At 45.3% G+C, this 18,010-nt stretch overlaps 1 protein-coding gene across 1 annotated transcript in view; it reads left to right on the forward strand.

Moving 5' to 3' along the window:
- Vstm4 (V-set and transmembrane domain containing 4) overlaps positions 1 to 17,588 on the forward strand; it is a 79,972-nt gene extending 62,384 nt beyond the window's left edge. Inside the window, exon 8 of the mRNA NM_001029920.1 lies at positions 16,307 to 17,588. Coding sequence (NP_001025091.1) covers positions 16,307 to 16,432 — 126 coding nt within the window. The 3' untranslated portion in view covers positions 16,433 to 17,588. The remainder of the gene's footprint in view (positions 1 to 16,306) is intronic.
- The last annotated feature ends 422 nt before the right edge of the window (positions 17,589 to 18,010 follow it).

The raw sequence follows: 18,010 nt of genomic DNA on the forward strand, positions 1-18,010 counted from the left end.
CTCTTGTTGTCGTTAATGTGCTAGAACTGGTTTCAGCTAAATTTTACATGAAAAGGATATATTAACCTGCATAAAATATGTTCATAATCTCAATTTAAAATTAAAAAGAAGGAAAAAAACCCACAACCACATGTACGATATATTGCCCCAAGTAAAAGCCTTGGGAAAAAAACAAAAACTTTGCTTGTACCATGTTAGTACCATTTTTACAGAGATAAAAATTCTATGCCCCCCTTGGTGCACATGCACATCCCGTTATTGTCACAGGGAGTTATGTATGTTGACTGGAGAGAGAATCGATGCTCAAGCTTTGAAACAGAGGAGAGTGGGGGAAACAGAAGTCATTTGGTTTCATGGGCCTCTCCTCTAGGGAGCTCCAGTGCCCGGGCTTCCAGAACCGGAAGTGATCATGCGCAAGTGGAAATGAGAGCATCCTCTGCTTAGGGAGTCTGTTCACCGGGACATGGGGAGGTCGTTTCTGTGTAAGAGCGCTCAGTCACATGGCAGCATCCACACACATCAGCCAGGTCGGGGGTCTTTCTGCTGTTTGAGAAGCCAGGAGCTGTAGACTGAGGGCTTGATGATTTTTGTGTGTGTGTGTGTGTGTGTGTGTGTGTGTGTGTGTGTGTGTGTGTATATGTGTGTGTGTGAGAGAGAGAGAGAGACAGAGACAGAGACAGAGAGACAGAGACAGACAGAGATGGGGCAGAGAGAGACAGAGGCAGAGAGAGACAGAGGCAGAGAGAGACGGGGCAGAGAGAGAAAGACAGAGATAGAGAGAGACAGATAGAGACATAGGCAGAAATAGACATAGAGACAGACACAGAGAGACACAGAGAGGGGGAGGGTCAGGGACAGGGAAACAGTGGAGGTCGGGTGGTGACAAGGGAACCTTTTAAGAGAAAGTAATAGATTAAGTATTCATTGGGAACCTCACTGGGGGAGACTGTGCGAGTCCACCACAGAAGTGCCACAAATGGAGACTGCCTCTCCATTGTCAAGGCTGATGATGTTCTGGGTTCTAAAGGAAGTGAGCTTCTTTATCAGCTGCATGGCTGGCTCGTTCAGATCCCCCTTTTAGCCTCCACCTCACTTTTTCCCAGTGGTCACCGAGAGCTGACAGGTGCAAGGCAGCAAGGCAGGAGCAGGACCTGAGCTAGGAAACTACATGGCCAAGGTGACAAGCTGGACTGCAGAACAGTGACAGGCAGACTGGACGGGAGATGACCTCTCCCAGTGTCTGGCTCACCCTGTGCCTAGGAGTCAAGTGGGACCTCATTTTGTGTGTCCCCCACCCCCGCCCTGCCCCCGGTGTCTGCAGGAACTGTTCCTCCCCGAGCAAGCGCCACGGCTCGCTTTCTGCCTCAGCTTAGCTGATTTGCTGCCTTTCTTCATTTCTAAGATCATTGCACTGCTGGGAAATTTTTTTTCAGAAAATTTTTTTGCTCTATTTTGGTTTTGTAATCTCATGAAACAATATCATCGCTTCTGCTCACATTTGATGATTTTTAAGCCTATTTCATTTAAAAGCTCAGTTTTGAACACAGGGTACTTTAGAGTTGTTATTAAAAGACTTTTTCAATCTCACATGGAGAATACTAGAAATGAAGTGCCAGTTTTGGAAAGAAAGAACGCAAGCCATCCACGCAGCTGAGGCGTGCACCCAGACTTCCAGGAAGAAAAGCTGTGAGAGGCTGAGCCCATGACCAAACAATGGTGCATCTGAGGGCTGCCTTCCCTGAGTAAATTAAATTATAATTTATAATTAGAGTAATCTAGAGACAAACTTATTTTTCCTTTTTCCCCCAGTGCTGAAGATTAAACCCAGGGCTCTGTGTTGACAAGGCAAGCTTGGGCTCTAGGAATGGGTTAGATTCTCAAGCCCTAAATCAATAAATTATCAATACGTATATATATAGGATGACCAAAACCCAGTAGGATATAGCCTTAGGACTTTCTGCTTGGAGTGTGCATAAGCACAGAGATGCAAATTATTAATGCAGTCTTCGTGCATTCATTGTGTATGATGTATATTGAAATGTAAACTTCACAAATGATCCGTGTCCCCATCGTCATTTTGACCTTAACTCTTAGTTTGTGCCCTGTGTACCATGGCAACTTTACTGTGATGGGAATGATTATCATGGTGGCAGCGATGGTGAGAGTGGTGATAAATTGGTGATGAAGGTGATGGTGTTGGTGGTAATGGTGAGGATTGTGGTGGCGGTACTGGTGAAGATGGTTATACTGGTGATGATGGTGGTACTGGTGGTGGCATGGTACCAGTGCTGATGGTACTGGTGGTAATGTGGTACTAATGATGATGGTGGCACTGGTGAAAATGGTTATACTGGTTGTGATGGATATACTGGTGATGATGGTGGTACTGGTGGTGATGGTGGTACTGGTGGTGATGGTTGTACTGGTGGTGATTATGGTGGTGGTGGTGAAAACAATGATGATTAGAACGATATTTCAATGTCCCTTTCCATGTCCCAGACCCTGTTATAATACTTATCAATGAGGATAGACATTTAACTCTTGGGCAACTCCCTTATTGTCTCAGATGGGATGAAGTAGAGGCATGTTCCCCTGCTGGCACATATCAGACCTGATCCAAACAGGTGCTTGGTGACAACTTATTATTTCCTCCATGACAAACCTATTCCTCTTTATTGACTGCCCGGGGTCATTCAGTCTCACAATTCTTGGCCATATATGCTTTGCTTATTTTCCACTTTTAGGAAGGGTGTTCTGGTGAAAAATACCCCTGCACACATCCCTTTTTTTAGTGCATTTCTGTTGGAGATATTTTAAAACTTGGAGTAACATATAACTCTTGCTTTGATAGAGTCTGTCTAGTCTCTTCCAAAAACTTTTCCCCTTTTATTCTGCATAAAGGATGAGAATGGTGACTTCCCTACATTTTCCTCAATGTTGAATATCAACTATCCATCCATCCATCTATCAATCCGTCTGTCCGTCCGTCCGTCCGTCTGTCCGTCTGTCTGTCTGTCTACCATCTATGTTGATTGTATTTTAAACCTGAAAGCCATGTGCCTATGTTTTTCTTGAAGCTTAGAACTCAGTTGTGTGTTATAGTAGAGTCCCCAAAAGTGTTGAAAGGGAGAAAGGAGTTCATGAGGAACAGTGCTGCGCCTTCCTCCCGAGGTGGGAGATATCTCTAGAAGCATTTGTTTAATGATGACAGGCTGGTTTTCTTTTATTATCTTATTCAATTCACATTCTGGACTGGGAAGATGGATTTGCCAAAAAATTATTCATATTGAAATCCTTGAAGACTTGAGTTCAAGATGCTGACACAGAAGGCAAACATTTGTACACACATGAAACCTAAGCTCTGTGGGACGAGCAGGACACATGCACAGAGTTCACCACATACACAGACACACACAGTCAGACATGGTACAGCACATTTTTAGCCACCTTGATTGGGGTGTGAGGCAGAGACAAACAGATCCCTGAATCTCGCTGGCCAGCTAGCCTAGCTAAGCCAGTGAATTCTGGGTTCAGTGAGAGACCCTTTTTCAAAAACTAAAGTGGTGATGGATCAAGGAAAACCAAAATGTTAACCTTTGGCTTTCACACATGGGTGCAAACGCACACACTCAAACTCTTGCATCATAATCACACACATGTGTACACATCTCGGGATTTCCCAAGACGTGTCTTTCTGGAGATCAGTGCAAAGCCAGTGTGTACTCCAGCCCGCTCTTACCCTACCAGAGAGATCAGATATCACTGTCATGTTAGAGTCAGCCATGATGGGCTTTTGCACATTTGCACAAGTCAACCAGAGACACTACTCCTTGGGGCTTATTTCATTTTGTCCTGTTGCCGAACGCTTACAGGATGGAGCCATGAATATATTTAAAGAATTCACTAGAGGCTGAAATCAAAGACCAAGTCTGCACTGATCACAAACGGAGGTGTTTGTCTTCATTCCTGCACATGAAGAGTGAAGGTGACTGCAAGAGAACCTTCTGCCCAGGGCTGTCATCACGCCAGGAACTATTAGGCTCCACTGCTACCGTCTAATGGAAAAAGACAGAAGATAAAAGATGTGACTTTGCAGTGCCAAGGGGCATTACATGCTGTGACAACAGCAGAGTCCTGCAGGGAGCAAGGAAAGGCTGTGTTTGCTGAGGAAGATAACACATCAGAGAAAAAGGCCTGATAACAGGAAGAAGCAGTGTTCACCCTGGTGCATGGGAGAGTCTTTCGGACAGAGAAAATGATACGAACTTAGGGCCCAAAGCCATCCCTGAGTGAAGAGCACTGCCCAGCTATGTCCAAGAAGTGCTCAGTGGCTGGACCTCTGGTCTGCAAGCAGGACACATGGAGTGAGCTTAAGAGAGGCACAGGAAGGACAAGATTCTGAGAGCCTGACAAGGACACTCAGTCTAGGTCACAGATGGAGAGCCTGTTCCAGGCAACACTTTAACTTGTCACTTAGCAAGGTTATATCACATATTACTACAAAATACATACACACATGAGCACAAAATACATGAGCACACACACACACACACACACGAGCACACACACACACATGAGCACACACACACATGCACACACACGAGCACACACACACACATGAGCACACACACACAAGCACACACACACATACACACACACAAGCACACATACACATGAGCACATACACACACACGAGCACACACACACAGGCACACTCATGAGCACATACACACAGCCACACACACACACGAGCATGCACAGACACACACGAGCACACACACACACACATGAGCACACACACATAAGCACACACACACACACAAGCACACATACACATGAGCACATACACACACACGAGCACACACACACAGGCACACTCATGAGCACATACACACAGCCACACACACACACACACGAGCATGCACAGACACACACACACACACAGGCACACTCATGAGCACATACACACAGCCACACACACACACGAGCATGCACAGACACACACACACACAGGCACACTCATGAGCACATACACACATGCACACACGCACACACACACACACACACACACACACACACACACACACAAGCACGCATAGGTTTATTTAGTACTGACAGTAACAGTAGGCCATACACACAGCATTTCCTGCAGTCCTGGCAGGAATTCCTCTGTGGATATCCCATGAGGCAATGTACAAGTCGTACATTGTAGCTGAGGAAACACATAGACATGTTAGGTGCCTTGTTCACCAGCATACAGTTTATGGATGGCAGCCTTCTTGTTTCTGAGGGCAAGGCTCTTGAGCATCAACCACCATAGAGACCCTCGTGTGATTCAGTGTGATAGGCCGTGTGAGGAAAGGGTTAGAAATTGCATTCTGAGTCATGGTCTTGGTTGAAGCAGATAAGCAAACACTCTTTCCAAGCAAAAGCATCACCTAGAGTGGCTGCCTGCAAAAGCACATTGGGAAGGCACTGGGGATATGCGCATTCCTGGTTCATGTGGAAACACTTACATCAGCTTATGGAGCGGTCACTGTGCAGCCAGGAGAAGCTTCAAGTATGGGAGCCTCACTGAGACCATGATATATAATCATTTCTGTTCACAAATTAGAGTTTGTAAAATCTAGAGGCATCCATCTGTCCATTTGTAAAATCTTGAACCTATAAGGTTTGTCCTTGGTCCTTCTGTGCTGACTTCAACATGTTACCTAAATGGATGGTGACTTGTGACTGTCCCAAGACCTGTTAGCCTGGGCACGTGGCTTCCGTCATATTGAGCATACATGAAGGATGCCTTTTAATAAGTGCCCTTTGGACTCTTTGGACTTAAAACCATTGTGTGAATTTGCTTGGCTGGGGACTTCCTGGCAAGTCTGTCCAGCCCAGGATGTTAACAAACTTCAATAGATGAAAACTTTGTCTCCACTTCTTTCCGAGTTCAGACTTTTCTGTTTCCTGTAGTCCTCCAGCACACTGGACTGTTGGACCTCAGACCCTATGTAAGCACAAGAGGTTGGAAGTCAAGATGAGAACCATGGGTATAACTCCTAGGCTGAGGCAACAGAGCAAGTGCGTATTATGTGCCATGGAGACATTTAGGTCTCTGTGTCTCTGGATCTGGCTCAGACAGTCAGGGTGGTTTTTGGTGAGCCATTATAGCTCCATGATGGCTTTGGGAATAGAAATGATTCAAGGCCTTGAGGCTATTGGTCTACCTGGACCTCTGATCCTAGCACCATAAATCATCTCAGAGGTTACTAGCATACTCTTACCATGGAGCAGAGACTCTCTACCCCAAAGAGCTGATGAACTGACCTGGTGACTGACTGGGAGTCACCTGAACTTCTCCATTCCCTCCCGTTCGACCTTCGGCTTCATCTTGCAGCTATCCGCATGCATTTCAAACATAAGCCTGTCTGATAAGACTTGATACATGAAACAGGCTATGCCCTTCATCCTCAGATTCTTCCGTTGGAGCTCACATTACCTGCTGAGTGCTGTGTCCAAGCTTCATGCAGTTGACCTCTGCTTCTTTTCCCATTGACGTCTGATGCCGGTTGCTGGGGAAACAGACTGCTGTCCGCCTGTCTGGATCACCTAGCTTCCAACTGTGTGCATTAGCTTGTGCTAAGATGCTGTATTGTCCATGTGCCATTCCCAGGGGCCGGATCCCAGGCAAGATGGAGACTTCTGAACCCATATGAACCTGGTGCCATAAAACCGTCTTCTGCCATGTTTTGTTTGTTTTTTGATATAGGTCATACTGGCCTCAAGTCCATCACTCTCCTCTTGCCACTTCCCACGTGCTGGGATTGCACGTGTGTCAGCGCTCCTGGCAGCTTCCTGCTTTTAAAAGCTACTTGTCTGTGATATGAGTGTGACTGTTGGCCCACCTCACGTGGCAGAGGTGAGAACAGAATGGGATGGTGAAAGTTACTTATCAGTGCACTGCTGAGCTCTGTTCCCAAAAAGGACCCAGTCTCAGCCAGCAAACCGAGCTACCTCCCAAAGCCACTCTGGGCCATTTAACACTTCTGTCTTGGAAAAAATATTACTTTTATTATATTTCCTCTTCTATTTTTATTTAAAAACACACCAGAAAACTCTAAATCCTTTTTTTTTATAAACATCAATGCCTGGAAGCAATCCATGCCGCTCAACCAGGCCAAGTTCATGTCCAAGGCATGTTGGCCACAATACTTTCCCCTCCTGAGAATGGACGTTCAGGGAGTCCAGAGGCTCTGGGTCAGGGAGAGCAGAATGTGCTAAATACTTAGCTGCAGCATTCTCGCTGGCCGTGGATGTGTGTGGGGGGCTTCAGGGAGACTGCGTCTCACCAGTTCCTTCTCTGTTGAATAAAAAATGAGCACTTTAAGGGAGAAGAGGAAGTCTGCCCCTGACAATTCATGTGGTCTCTTGGGGGATGTGGATTCCTGATTCTGCAACTCTGTAGAGCTCCATCTCACATCGGAGTGCTAAGGTGACGTGAGCGCAGAGCTCCCGTGTCCTGAGTATTGATCAGTTGCTGTGGTAATAGTATTACCTGGCTGAACTCTTCACATTGGCAATGGGCAGCTGCTGCAATTGCATTTCTCTCTTATTCCTGCAAAGTTAATTCAACACGCACGTCCAGCTGCAGTCTCTACTGGAAAGTATTGTTTTGCAGGAGTCTGCATAAGAGATCATTAAATCCCTGCTCACCCAGAAAAGAAACTTTCGGTTGACTCCATGGAAACCCATGTACAAGATGATGAAACCCCCAGAATGTGCACACTAGGAGCTTGAAGTATGTGTGCTGTGAAGAGAGGCTTAACTTACCGATCTCCTGAGGTCGGTTTTCCTGGTGTCAGCAGTCAAGCCATTTCTTCCCCATGGTGTACTTTCCATTACCAGCACCCTAAACTGGGGCAGGGAAAGGCTTAAATTAGAGCTGAGAGAATCGGGCCACACTGGTTCTGTGGTCTCAGGTCCTCACCACTGGCAGGCCATCTCGGGCTCCAAGACCTTCATTCACCCTTACGCCTAGGATGCAAAGAATGGACTGCAGCCTTTGTGATCACGGGGCATCATGCTATGTGAGAATTTAGCCTGGCTCCATAGCCATCAATGACAACTTGGATTTAAGTGTAGGGCTAGTGGGTTCTCCAAGGATGGGGCATTGTGTGCCCCTGAGACTTACTAAAACGAGTAAAGAAGAACTAGGAGACGTTAAGGAAGTGGAACTGGTGAAGTATGCCCTTCTCAGGTGAGAGAGTGAGAGAGCAAACGGTACCCTCTGGATGACTGGCAGTTTCTTAAGAGCTACGCCTACATTTGCCGTATGATCCAGCTGTCCCACTGTGAGCTACTCTAGAGAAACAGGAAAAAGCCCACAAAAGTCCCCTATCATTGTATATTTACAGTAGCACCTGTGATGACCCAGCCACATGACTCCCTGGCTGCTTCGGGGTTTTCCTGAGGTCGGAGACAGGCACTGCCCCTCATTTCCCTCTGCCACCCTGAACACATGGGCCTCAATTGTCATCCTTGCTGCCTCAGCTGCTCCAGATGCCACCTCTCTGCAGTCATTCTGCTGCTTCCTGTGTCCTCAGCACAAAGGGAAGAGGGGCAACAGCACCGAAGTGGCCTTGTTGAACTGTGGCTGGCAGGTGACAGGGTAGGGACTGGGCAGGAAACACTGACAGTGAACCAGCCTCTTTCCTCAGACGTGTGCACAGTCAGAAAGGTGAGAGTGAGTTTAGGCTCAGTTCCTGACCCAGATTGGGGTTCGGGTCATCTGGCAGCCAGGCTCCTAACTGGGGGGTCGGGAGGCTTCATTTGGCAGCTAACAGCTGGTGTCATTCACTCCTTCCTCACAATGGAGTCCACCATCCCTCTTCCCAGACAGCACACATGCTTAAGTCCCTGTTTGGCTCTCAGTGGACTCCCCACAGCTTAGCTGGAATTACCTCAACTCGGAGGCCAAGCCATAGAGGGCAGGGCAGCAGGGAAGCAGGCATCTGGGAGGATCGTGTGAAGGGGATCCAGAGCCTTCTACTTCCAGTTCCATTTGCTTCCTCACTGAATAGCAGCAGACCTTTGGCTTCTCCTTCCCTTCCCCATGAAGGTGACATGGCACATCCTACTATGTGCTACTATGTCCTACTATGTGCTACTATGTCCTACTATGTGCTACTATGTCCTACTATGTGCTACTATGTCCTACTATGTGCCCATTCATGAGAAGGTCTTTCCCCCAAAGAAAGCATTTCCTCCTTGTCTATACTGTGACCGATAGATTGGTATACAAGGGTGCCATAATTAAATTTCACAAACCAAGTAACTCACACACCAGAGATATGTTTTCCCCAAGAGGCTTCAAGTCCAAGATAAACATGGCTGTGTCATCCCTTTAAGTAGCCTGTGTCCTATTCTCATGCTGTAAAGAATAGTCACATTGGATTAGCATTGCCTCTACCAACCCCATCTTAACATGTTTATTACTTTCAAAACCCCATCTCCAACCCCATTCACATTCTGAGATGGTGTGGGATAAACAACATGGGACGTGGACAGGGAGGGGCTAATTCTGCCCATAACTAATTTCCCAGAATCTCTTCCTGTTGAAAAAGATCCTGGCCTGCACGGCCCACACAGTTCTTGTTGGTGTGTGAAGGATTCGACGTGTGTATAGGTAGATGACATTTGGCTTGCAGAGGGAAAATGATGGTGTCCAAATAGTGCCTTATGTGTCTAGTCCTTTCTATGGGGCAGGGGCTGTGTCAAAACACACACGTGTGTTTCATTTACACACTCAAAACTCAGTATGAGATAGTAAATATTGTTCCTGCGCACAGATGTAGAACTGAGAAAAGACAAGTGGTTAGCATTAGAACTTGGTCCAAATTCCTCCTATCACTCAGCTCTGTAGGCAGGTGAGGGCCATACCAAAGCTGTCCTCCCCTCCCCTATGAACATGATCACAGCAATACCAGCTAGAAGATTTTGCTGCCTCAGATACAGGATGCTTCACTGTCTCTTCTCTGTCACCCACTGCTGAAAGACCCTTCCTCCAGCTGTAAGAAGGATCCTCCCTTAGGAGTAAAATGTATGAAAAGGAGATCACGGGTGACAAAAGGCAAAGGGTTGGGATGTGTGAGGTCCGGGTGGCTGCACACAGAGGGCAGATTCTGCATCTTGTATGCTCGACCAGTCACAGGGGGTAATTGTATCTTTACAAAGATACAAAAATTACAAAAAACAGACTTTCCACTGTTTGCTTCTCATGATTCCCCAAATGATACAGTGTAGCAACTATTTGCTGAGAATTTACATTGTGCCTCATGTTGTAATTCATCTGGGGATGAAGTCATTTAAAGTGCACTAGAGCATGTGGGGACAAACACGAGTACACAGAACATGAGATTTTACACAAAGGCCTTGGACATCTGAGGGCCTTGATACGTGTACAAACCTTGTGGATTTCAAGGCGTGGACATTCAGTAGCTTTGAGGGACAAAAGGAGAACCTGACTAGGTCGTTCTGTGGCCTTGGTGAAAGGCAAAAGAAGATAAAACCACGAAGGGTGGTGGTGGTACATCTTTAATCTCAGCACTTGGGAGGCAGAGGCAGGCAGATATCTGTGAGTTCAAGGCCAGCCTGGTCTACAAAATGAGCTTTAGGAAGCCAAGGCTACACAGAGAAACTCTGTCTGGAAAAAAACAAGAAGAGGAAGAGGGGAAGAAGGAATAACAACAACAATAACAACAACAATAATAATAATAGGAAGGAGGAGGAGGACGAGGAAGAGGACAAGGAGGAGGAGAAGAAGAGGAAGAGGACAAGGAGGAGGAGAGGAAGAGGAGGAAGAGGAGGAGGAGGAAGAAACCAGACTGGAGAGGTGCTTCTGACCCATTCAGGAAGTCCTACTGCCTGCCTCCAGTAAACTCAGCAGCATCTGTGTATAATGAGTGGCTCGATCAGAGCCCTGTGGATCCCACTTTGGAAGTTCCTGTTATGCTTTCGTTTTGCTTCAAGGGAGCTTGGAAGCAGTGGGGTAGACTGGCTGAAGCCTGTGCTCTAGGTGTGATGCTTGCACATATCCAGCCTTCTGATTCCTTGCAGGAAAGCTTTTAGAACTCCCCATGCAAACCGAAAGACAGACAATGGTGCATACCTGCCTGGCAGCGTAGCCTCTGCATGTCTTCTGTTCACTTGAGGTCGTCCCTTAATGACTCACCTACCAAATGGCGACGATGCAGAGGCAAACGTGAAAACCATAAAGAGTCCGTGTGCTGTATTGTGTAGGGTTGACATGGAAACCCACATGTTTAATACGATGCGGCTTGTCCCACAAACATGTTTAACCCACAGTTGGTTGCAGAACTGAGAGATACAGAGGACTGATTGTAAGTCTATCCCCTCCACACAGGCCTGAAGAGTACTGTTTCCAGAGCTGGTGGCCTGTAGAGAACTAACAAGGATGCTTCCTGGCCCACTCCATAGACCCAGTACTTCTGACGTGGACTGGAATTGCTATAGACACTGGGGATGGTGCCTCAGCTAAGTAGGCCTTGTCTAGCCAAGGCTGCAAGGACAGTGCCTGGGCTCTAGCAGTCAAGGCCTTGCTACAGATCCCTAACCTCCCTGTTAAAAGGAGCATAAGCTTCCCTGAGACATCAACGTAAACAAAGACGGCCGATAGAAAAAAAAAAAAAAAACGAGTGAGGCGAATACATTTGCCTGCCTGCCTTGCCTGCGAGGACTTTATTTCCAGTTCACCGAGCTGGGAAGTGTAGTTACCACATGTTTGATAGTGCCAACCCACTGCGTCTGCCAGAAAACGATGGTGTCCTTCAGAGGTGCCAAACACCAGTATTATGCATCATCCGTTGTAAACCGTACACACTTCACACTCCCGAGCCTCCCGCGTGCCGCCTCATATCTTCAATCAAATTATTACACTCCAGAAATATGCATAGGGGAAATGGTTGTACACATTTTATGGAGGGTTGTTGCTTGTAGCAGTAATTGAAGTACCTTTCCCACTTATGAAAGTACTAATTTTATTTGTTTTTATTGCTTTTCTAGATGCAATTATTTATTTAGTGTGCTTTGGCTTTATTAAATTATGTTTACTATAGGAACATCATAAAAATGTATGAAAACAACACATCAGCCAAGCCAGCCTGGTGACCTGTACTGAGGAAGCGGGTGTTATTTTTCATATCCAAACGTAATGAAATAACTTAAGAATAAGCAGATAATCTATGCTAGAAAACAATACAGCTTTGCAGTAATGCAATAAAAAACTGGACAATGTGATTTCATAAACCTGGGTTCTAAAATTTACATGAGTTGGGTTTTGAGTACTTATTGGAAGGCACGTGGTGTTTTGTTTTTTTTTTTTTAAATGGAGTCGTTGTAGTGTGAAAATGTAATTAAGCGAAAGCCAGAGCACACATCGGGGTCTGTTGGCTGGTACAGTGTGGACGGCTAAGAAGCAGTGTAAAGACTTGGTGTCAAAAGGAAAGCAGAGACCCCATCCCTACAAATGTGCTTAACTTTGAACTTGGAACACCTGTGCCAATCGCTTGAAATCACTCCGGCCGGACGTGCTGGCATGAAGTTCGTCTACCTTTTGCCTCTTGTTCCAGTCTTCGTGGTGTTTTGTCTCAAAAGAACAGAGGCTCTCTGCTTTGACATCCCGTTTGAGAAACATCCCTTCCTTGTCAACGGTTTCTTTGTCATGGTCCCTGTCTAAAAAAAAAAAGATAGAGGCATGTAGGCTTTGTGTGCTTGTTGTCTTAAAAGAGCGCGACACAGAATGACACCAAAACAGAAGCTGAAAACCAAAAGCTCAAGTCTGACATCTAAGACTCGAAATGCAGAGTTGCTGAAATGAGAATATTGATACATTAGCGACCACTTCTACTTATTCGGTTACAAATTTAAATTAATCAGTGCACCATCGGGTAAATAGAAGCCTTTTGTAACATCCAAACTAAGCAAAGAATATATATTAAGGCATGAGTCCCCTCAGCAACCCAATTTATACCCCTTGAAATCATGGCTATTGGGTTCTCCAGTTGCTGATTTCCAAGGGTAACATGTGGATATGTTTGCTTATGTCTGGGTTGCAAATCCCAGACCTTGCACATAGTTGGGGAGCAGCATACTACTGAACTACACCCCAGGCCCTAGCTCTGTGGTTGTCTAAGATTACAACATCATATGTTCCATTCTATAAACTCTCAGGTTTCCACCGAAGAACATGAGGATCTCTCATTTTTCTTCGCTTGCTCCCAAAAATAATCGTGTCAGGAGTAGATAAGAAGACATGATAGTTTGGGCGGCTTAAAACATGTCTGGAAACTTAAAGACAAAAAGTCACACATAAATGTGATTTAAAATTGTGGCTTCCGGTGGTAGCGATTGTGTCAGCATGCACAAGCCCCATGCAAGGCAGACCAAACTGGAGAGAGGAGGTGACGGGGAAGGTCCAGCCCCAGGCAGGGGGCTACTGGCAACTGACCGCTGGGACAGTCAGTTTTCTTTATGAATGTTGCCACTTAGAGTTTGACCATGCTCCAGTGAAAGCCCACACGTCCATGAACATACAGGGAGCCACATTGGAATTGGATGGGAAAAAGAACACGAGGTTAGCTGGGTGCTCAAAAGGAGGATCTGGGAGGAGTTGAGGAGGGGGTGAACATGGTGAGAACACACCAATGAAGCTCTCAAAGAACTAGGAGCAAAACTATAGGTCTCTCAGGATGAGCGAGGCTGTCTCACTTCATCTGTGTGAGAGCTGTTGTACATCATCTCTTGAGAGCCACAGGCAGTCTCTGCCATCCCCTGATTTCCTGGGAGCCACCAGGGGTCTCTGCCATCCTCTGCTTCTCTGGGAACCTCTAGTAGTCTCTGACACCCCTTTCTTTGTTCCCTAGAGGATTGTTGGTCCAGATCTTTGCTGAACTGTAAGCTCCTTAGACCTGAGCCGCAATAATCTTCCTTTTTCTTTTTTGATCGTTCTTTGATTCTATTTAGAGTTTTGCCATCTAGAGCAGGATGATGTCCCGTTTGTAAAATCATCTTTACTCCTAAGATGATTTTCCTGAAAGTTCTCCATGCGTTCGTCCAATAGTTTTAGGAGTTTACATATTTTAAACTTATACGGAGTGATGTAGGGTGTGATGTCATTTTATTTTATTTTCTCCTACATAGTCCAATAGCATTCACTCAGTTAGCTTCTGGAGTCTCTAGCCAGTCCCACTGATACATATGTCTACTCGCCTCCCAGTATTACCGTATTTAAACTAGTTCAGTTGTCTGATTTTAATATCTCCAGACTTGGATTGCCAATTGTTTTTTATCATTTTGTTTTCTTGAGAAAGAGCTTCTCTGTGTAGCCCTCGCTGTCCTGGAACTCCCTCTGTAGACCAGGCTGGCCTCGAACTCAGAGATCCACCTCCCTCAGCGTCCTGAGTGCCGGGACTAAAAGTGTGTGCCACCACACTCAGTTTTTTATTTTTTTCATTAACTTAACATCTCTTATTCGTATTAAGAAAACACACAGCTGTGACTCTGTCATTCAAAGGTTGATTTTGTCAGGAGTAGTTTTCCAGTGTTACCAAGTGGCTTTCCAGCATCTATAGAGAGAACCACGGTGTTTCTCTCTTTCCATCTTTTACTATTAACTATTTAAAAATACTGAGCCATGTCTGCTTTCCCAAATAAAGTCCACTTGAATATATGATTACCTGTCATAGTCAATGTGGTTACGTGCCTCTTAAACCCTCCTAAATAAATCTGAATTAAACCGTGTATGAGCACAGGGTTTGTTCTAAAACCCAACAAGGTTTTCTTCCTTCGTGCTCTCTGATGTGAGATGTTCCTAGGTGCCTCCTTCAGAAATGCCCTGCAGTGGCTCTCTCGGTGCTGCAAAGAGGCAGCTCTTCCTTACTGCCCCTCTGGGGGTATTTAGCAAATTCAGTTTTTCTACACTTAACATTTGTCATTTATGTTTTTCTGGGACATTATCATTTTACCCTGAGTTTCAATTTTGATTTTTAGTATATTGAGACAAGCAGTCTTCTAACAGTATGTAAAACTTCCTTCCTTTGTATTCTATTTCCTTTTTTCGTTTTCCGTTTTATTAGTTCTTTCTTTTTTATATTTTTTCCTTTTTATAATGATAGGTTTTTCAGTATAGCATATTCTGGGTACTTTCAAATACCCGATTTTAGATGTTTTTTGTATATTTTCTGTTTTTGCTGTTTTTTGTAATTATTTTGCTTATTTTATTTGTTTTGTTTTTGGGTTTTTTTTTGTTTGTTTTGTTTTGTTTTGGTTTGGTTTTTTTTTTTTTTTTTTTTTGGTCTTTTGCTTATTTTGTTCACTTCCTAACTTCTTGAGTTTGATGCCCGTGGTGGTTTGAGTAGGAATGACTCCCATAGATTATGTATTTGAATGCTTGGCCCATAGGGAGTGGTATTAAGAGGTGTGGCCTTGTGGGAGGAAGTGTGTCACTGTGGGGGTGGACTCTGAGGTCTTAAATGCTCAATCTACTCCCAGTGTAGCACACAGTCTCCTTCTTATGCCTTTGGATCAAGATGGGGGAATTCTCAGTTCCTTTTCCAGCATATATCTGCCTGGATGCCGCCATGCTTCCTGCCATGATTGATAATGGACTGAACCCCTGAAACTATAAACCAGCCCCAATTAAATGTTTGCCTTTAAAAGAGTTGGCCATGGTCATGGTGTCTCTTCCCAGCAATGGGACCTCAAACTAAGCCAATACTTAACCCTTTTTGTGTTATTAAGTAATAAAGTACTTAAATTAGAATGTTTCATGACCACTCTTCTCTCTATACTTGTTAGCATGTATTAAATATTTTCTTCATTATAATTTTCTGGATACTCCAAAGTTCTAGCTATGTGATGATACCATTCGTCAATTTTCTAAGTTTATTATTAATTGCCAGTAGGCTTGTTTCTGCGTCGTGTATATTTCCTTTTGGCCATAGCTATTACTCTGCTTTGTGAGATAGAGTCCAGTGGCTTTCGTGAGTAACCGATACTAACGTAAACATTAACCACAGTGCCTCTTGGCAGAGCATGGCGTTCTATATGGAGCCACGAGCTACACCTTTAATGTGAGTTGTCTGTACATATGTTCTTACCTATTTTCCCCTACACATTTCCCTCCTCACCCTATTAATACTGTGAAAGCATATTCTTGGTCAATGAGCACACAGCGGATGACTGACTGTTGTCAGCTTGAATTATGTTTTGCTGTTTGTTTGTTTTTTTTTCCACGTAGCCCAAGATCACCGAGGAAAACTTGACCTACGCCGAGCTGGAGCTGATCAAACCACACCAGGCTGCCAAAGGCATCCCCACCAGCACCGTGTATGCACAGATCCTCTTCGAGGAGAACAAGCTGTAGTGATGGCTTCCTCTCTGGCTGTCACCTGCGCTCCCAGTTATTTATGACACTCAGAAACAAATGCCCCAGTTTTGTATTTTCACCTGTGCCTTCAACGTGATGGGGGAGCCTCTTCTGGCAGCCTTCTGGTGTCTTCTACGAGGTACACACTTCCCAGAAGAGAAGGGACCGGCCAGCCCTTGGCCATGTCTCTGGCCTGATCCTGAGTGCAAGGACTCTGCTTCTGAGAGCATCTGCTGAGCCAATCGTATCACCCTCTTCTCTTCTTGAGCCTTAAAGTTTTGGGAGGGAAATTAAATCTTGATTCTAATCTGCCACTCTTGCTCTGTCTAAGACATCAAGAGCCCAGTTTATAGCCACAGGAAATGCCTGTAAAGGTCACAGAGAAAGGTGGGATGTATGGACTCACTAGTTCTCTGAGGCTCTGGGACACCCAGGGAGCAGCAAGCCACTGGTGGTGATGGCAGCAGCTACTCATGATGGCATCCATTGTTTTTAATGATCCTCTGAAGCTGGCCATGTGAGGGCAGGGGTGCTGACGGTTGAAAGCCTGAGGTCTGACTCAGAAAATTCTGGTGCCTATGTCTTTAGACCCATAGTCCACCAGGGCTGTGGAGCTACAAGAACAGCATTGTAAAGTGTTTGTCCCCCTTTGGCAGAATGGACCTAGACTCCTAGGAAGACATCGTTCTCTCTTTTCCTAAGACTCGAGTACTGTTCCAGTGGGTACATCACGTAAGTGAGAAAAGTGTGCCGAGCTCGGTCAGCTCCCATTCCAGAGAGAGCAGAGCCTTTCGCCATTCCCTCAGCATAGAAGTGAAAGGACAAGCCACACTGGGGAAACTATGTCCAGGAGGAACCAACTCTTGACAAGTGCTTTGGCCATCTCAGCCTTGGATGAGAAGCATGATGGCCTTGGGTGGCTGTCAGGGGACCTTGGGACATAAGTCCATGGGGGAAGTTGCTCTGTGGACCTAAACAATGTACAAAAATGTTAGACTTAATAGAAGTAAGAGAGTCACCTTGATTTCCAAAGTGCTATTAACGATGCTTCCTGATGTATGTGTACTCCGGTGGCCCCTTACCATACTCTATAAACATTGTTTGGCTTGTAATTTTACAATGTACATATGATAAATTATCTATTTTAAACACAGCTGGTGTGTGAGTTGTGCCCTCTATCTCACTGTGGGACTTGAGTTTTTAATTACCTCAACTTGTATCATAGCTACACAAGTTGTGGGAGTGGGGGAAGCCGCTGAACATTTCCTTTTAAGGGGTAATAGGAGCTTCACAGCATCCCTGCAGAGCTCATCTCTCGGCCTTCTCCAATCACCTCAGATTTTCTGTATGTGTAAAAAGATGATTTAACCCCTCCTAGGATTCTGGAAGATTTCACGGGACAACGAACATTGGAAGGTCCTGGAAACTGTAAGCCAGTACATAAACAATCTCTCTTGGCATTCATGCTAAAGCCACTTTGCATTTTAAAACAAATGAAAAGAACCAAACGTTTTGTTTGCAGAGTGTGGGTTTGAACCCAAAGCTTTGTACACAATCTAATGGGCCGTTACCTCT

The sequence above is a fragment of the Rattus norvegicus genome, chromosome 16, assembly GCF_021556685.1.
Source record: "Rattus norvegicus strain SHRSP/BbbUtx chromosome 16, alternate assembly SHRSP_T2T, whole genome shotgun sequence".
NCBI classification, from domain to species: domain Eukaryota; kingdom Metazoa; phylum Chordata; class Mammalia; order Rodentia; family Muridae; genus Rattus; species Rattus norvegicus.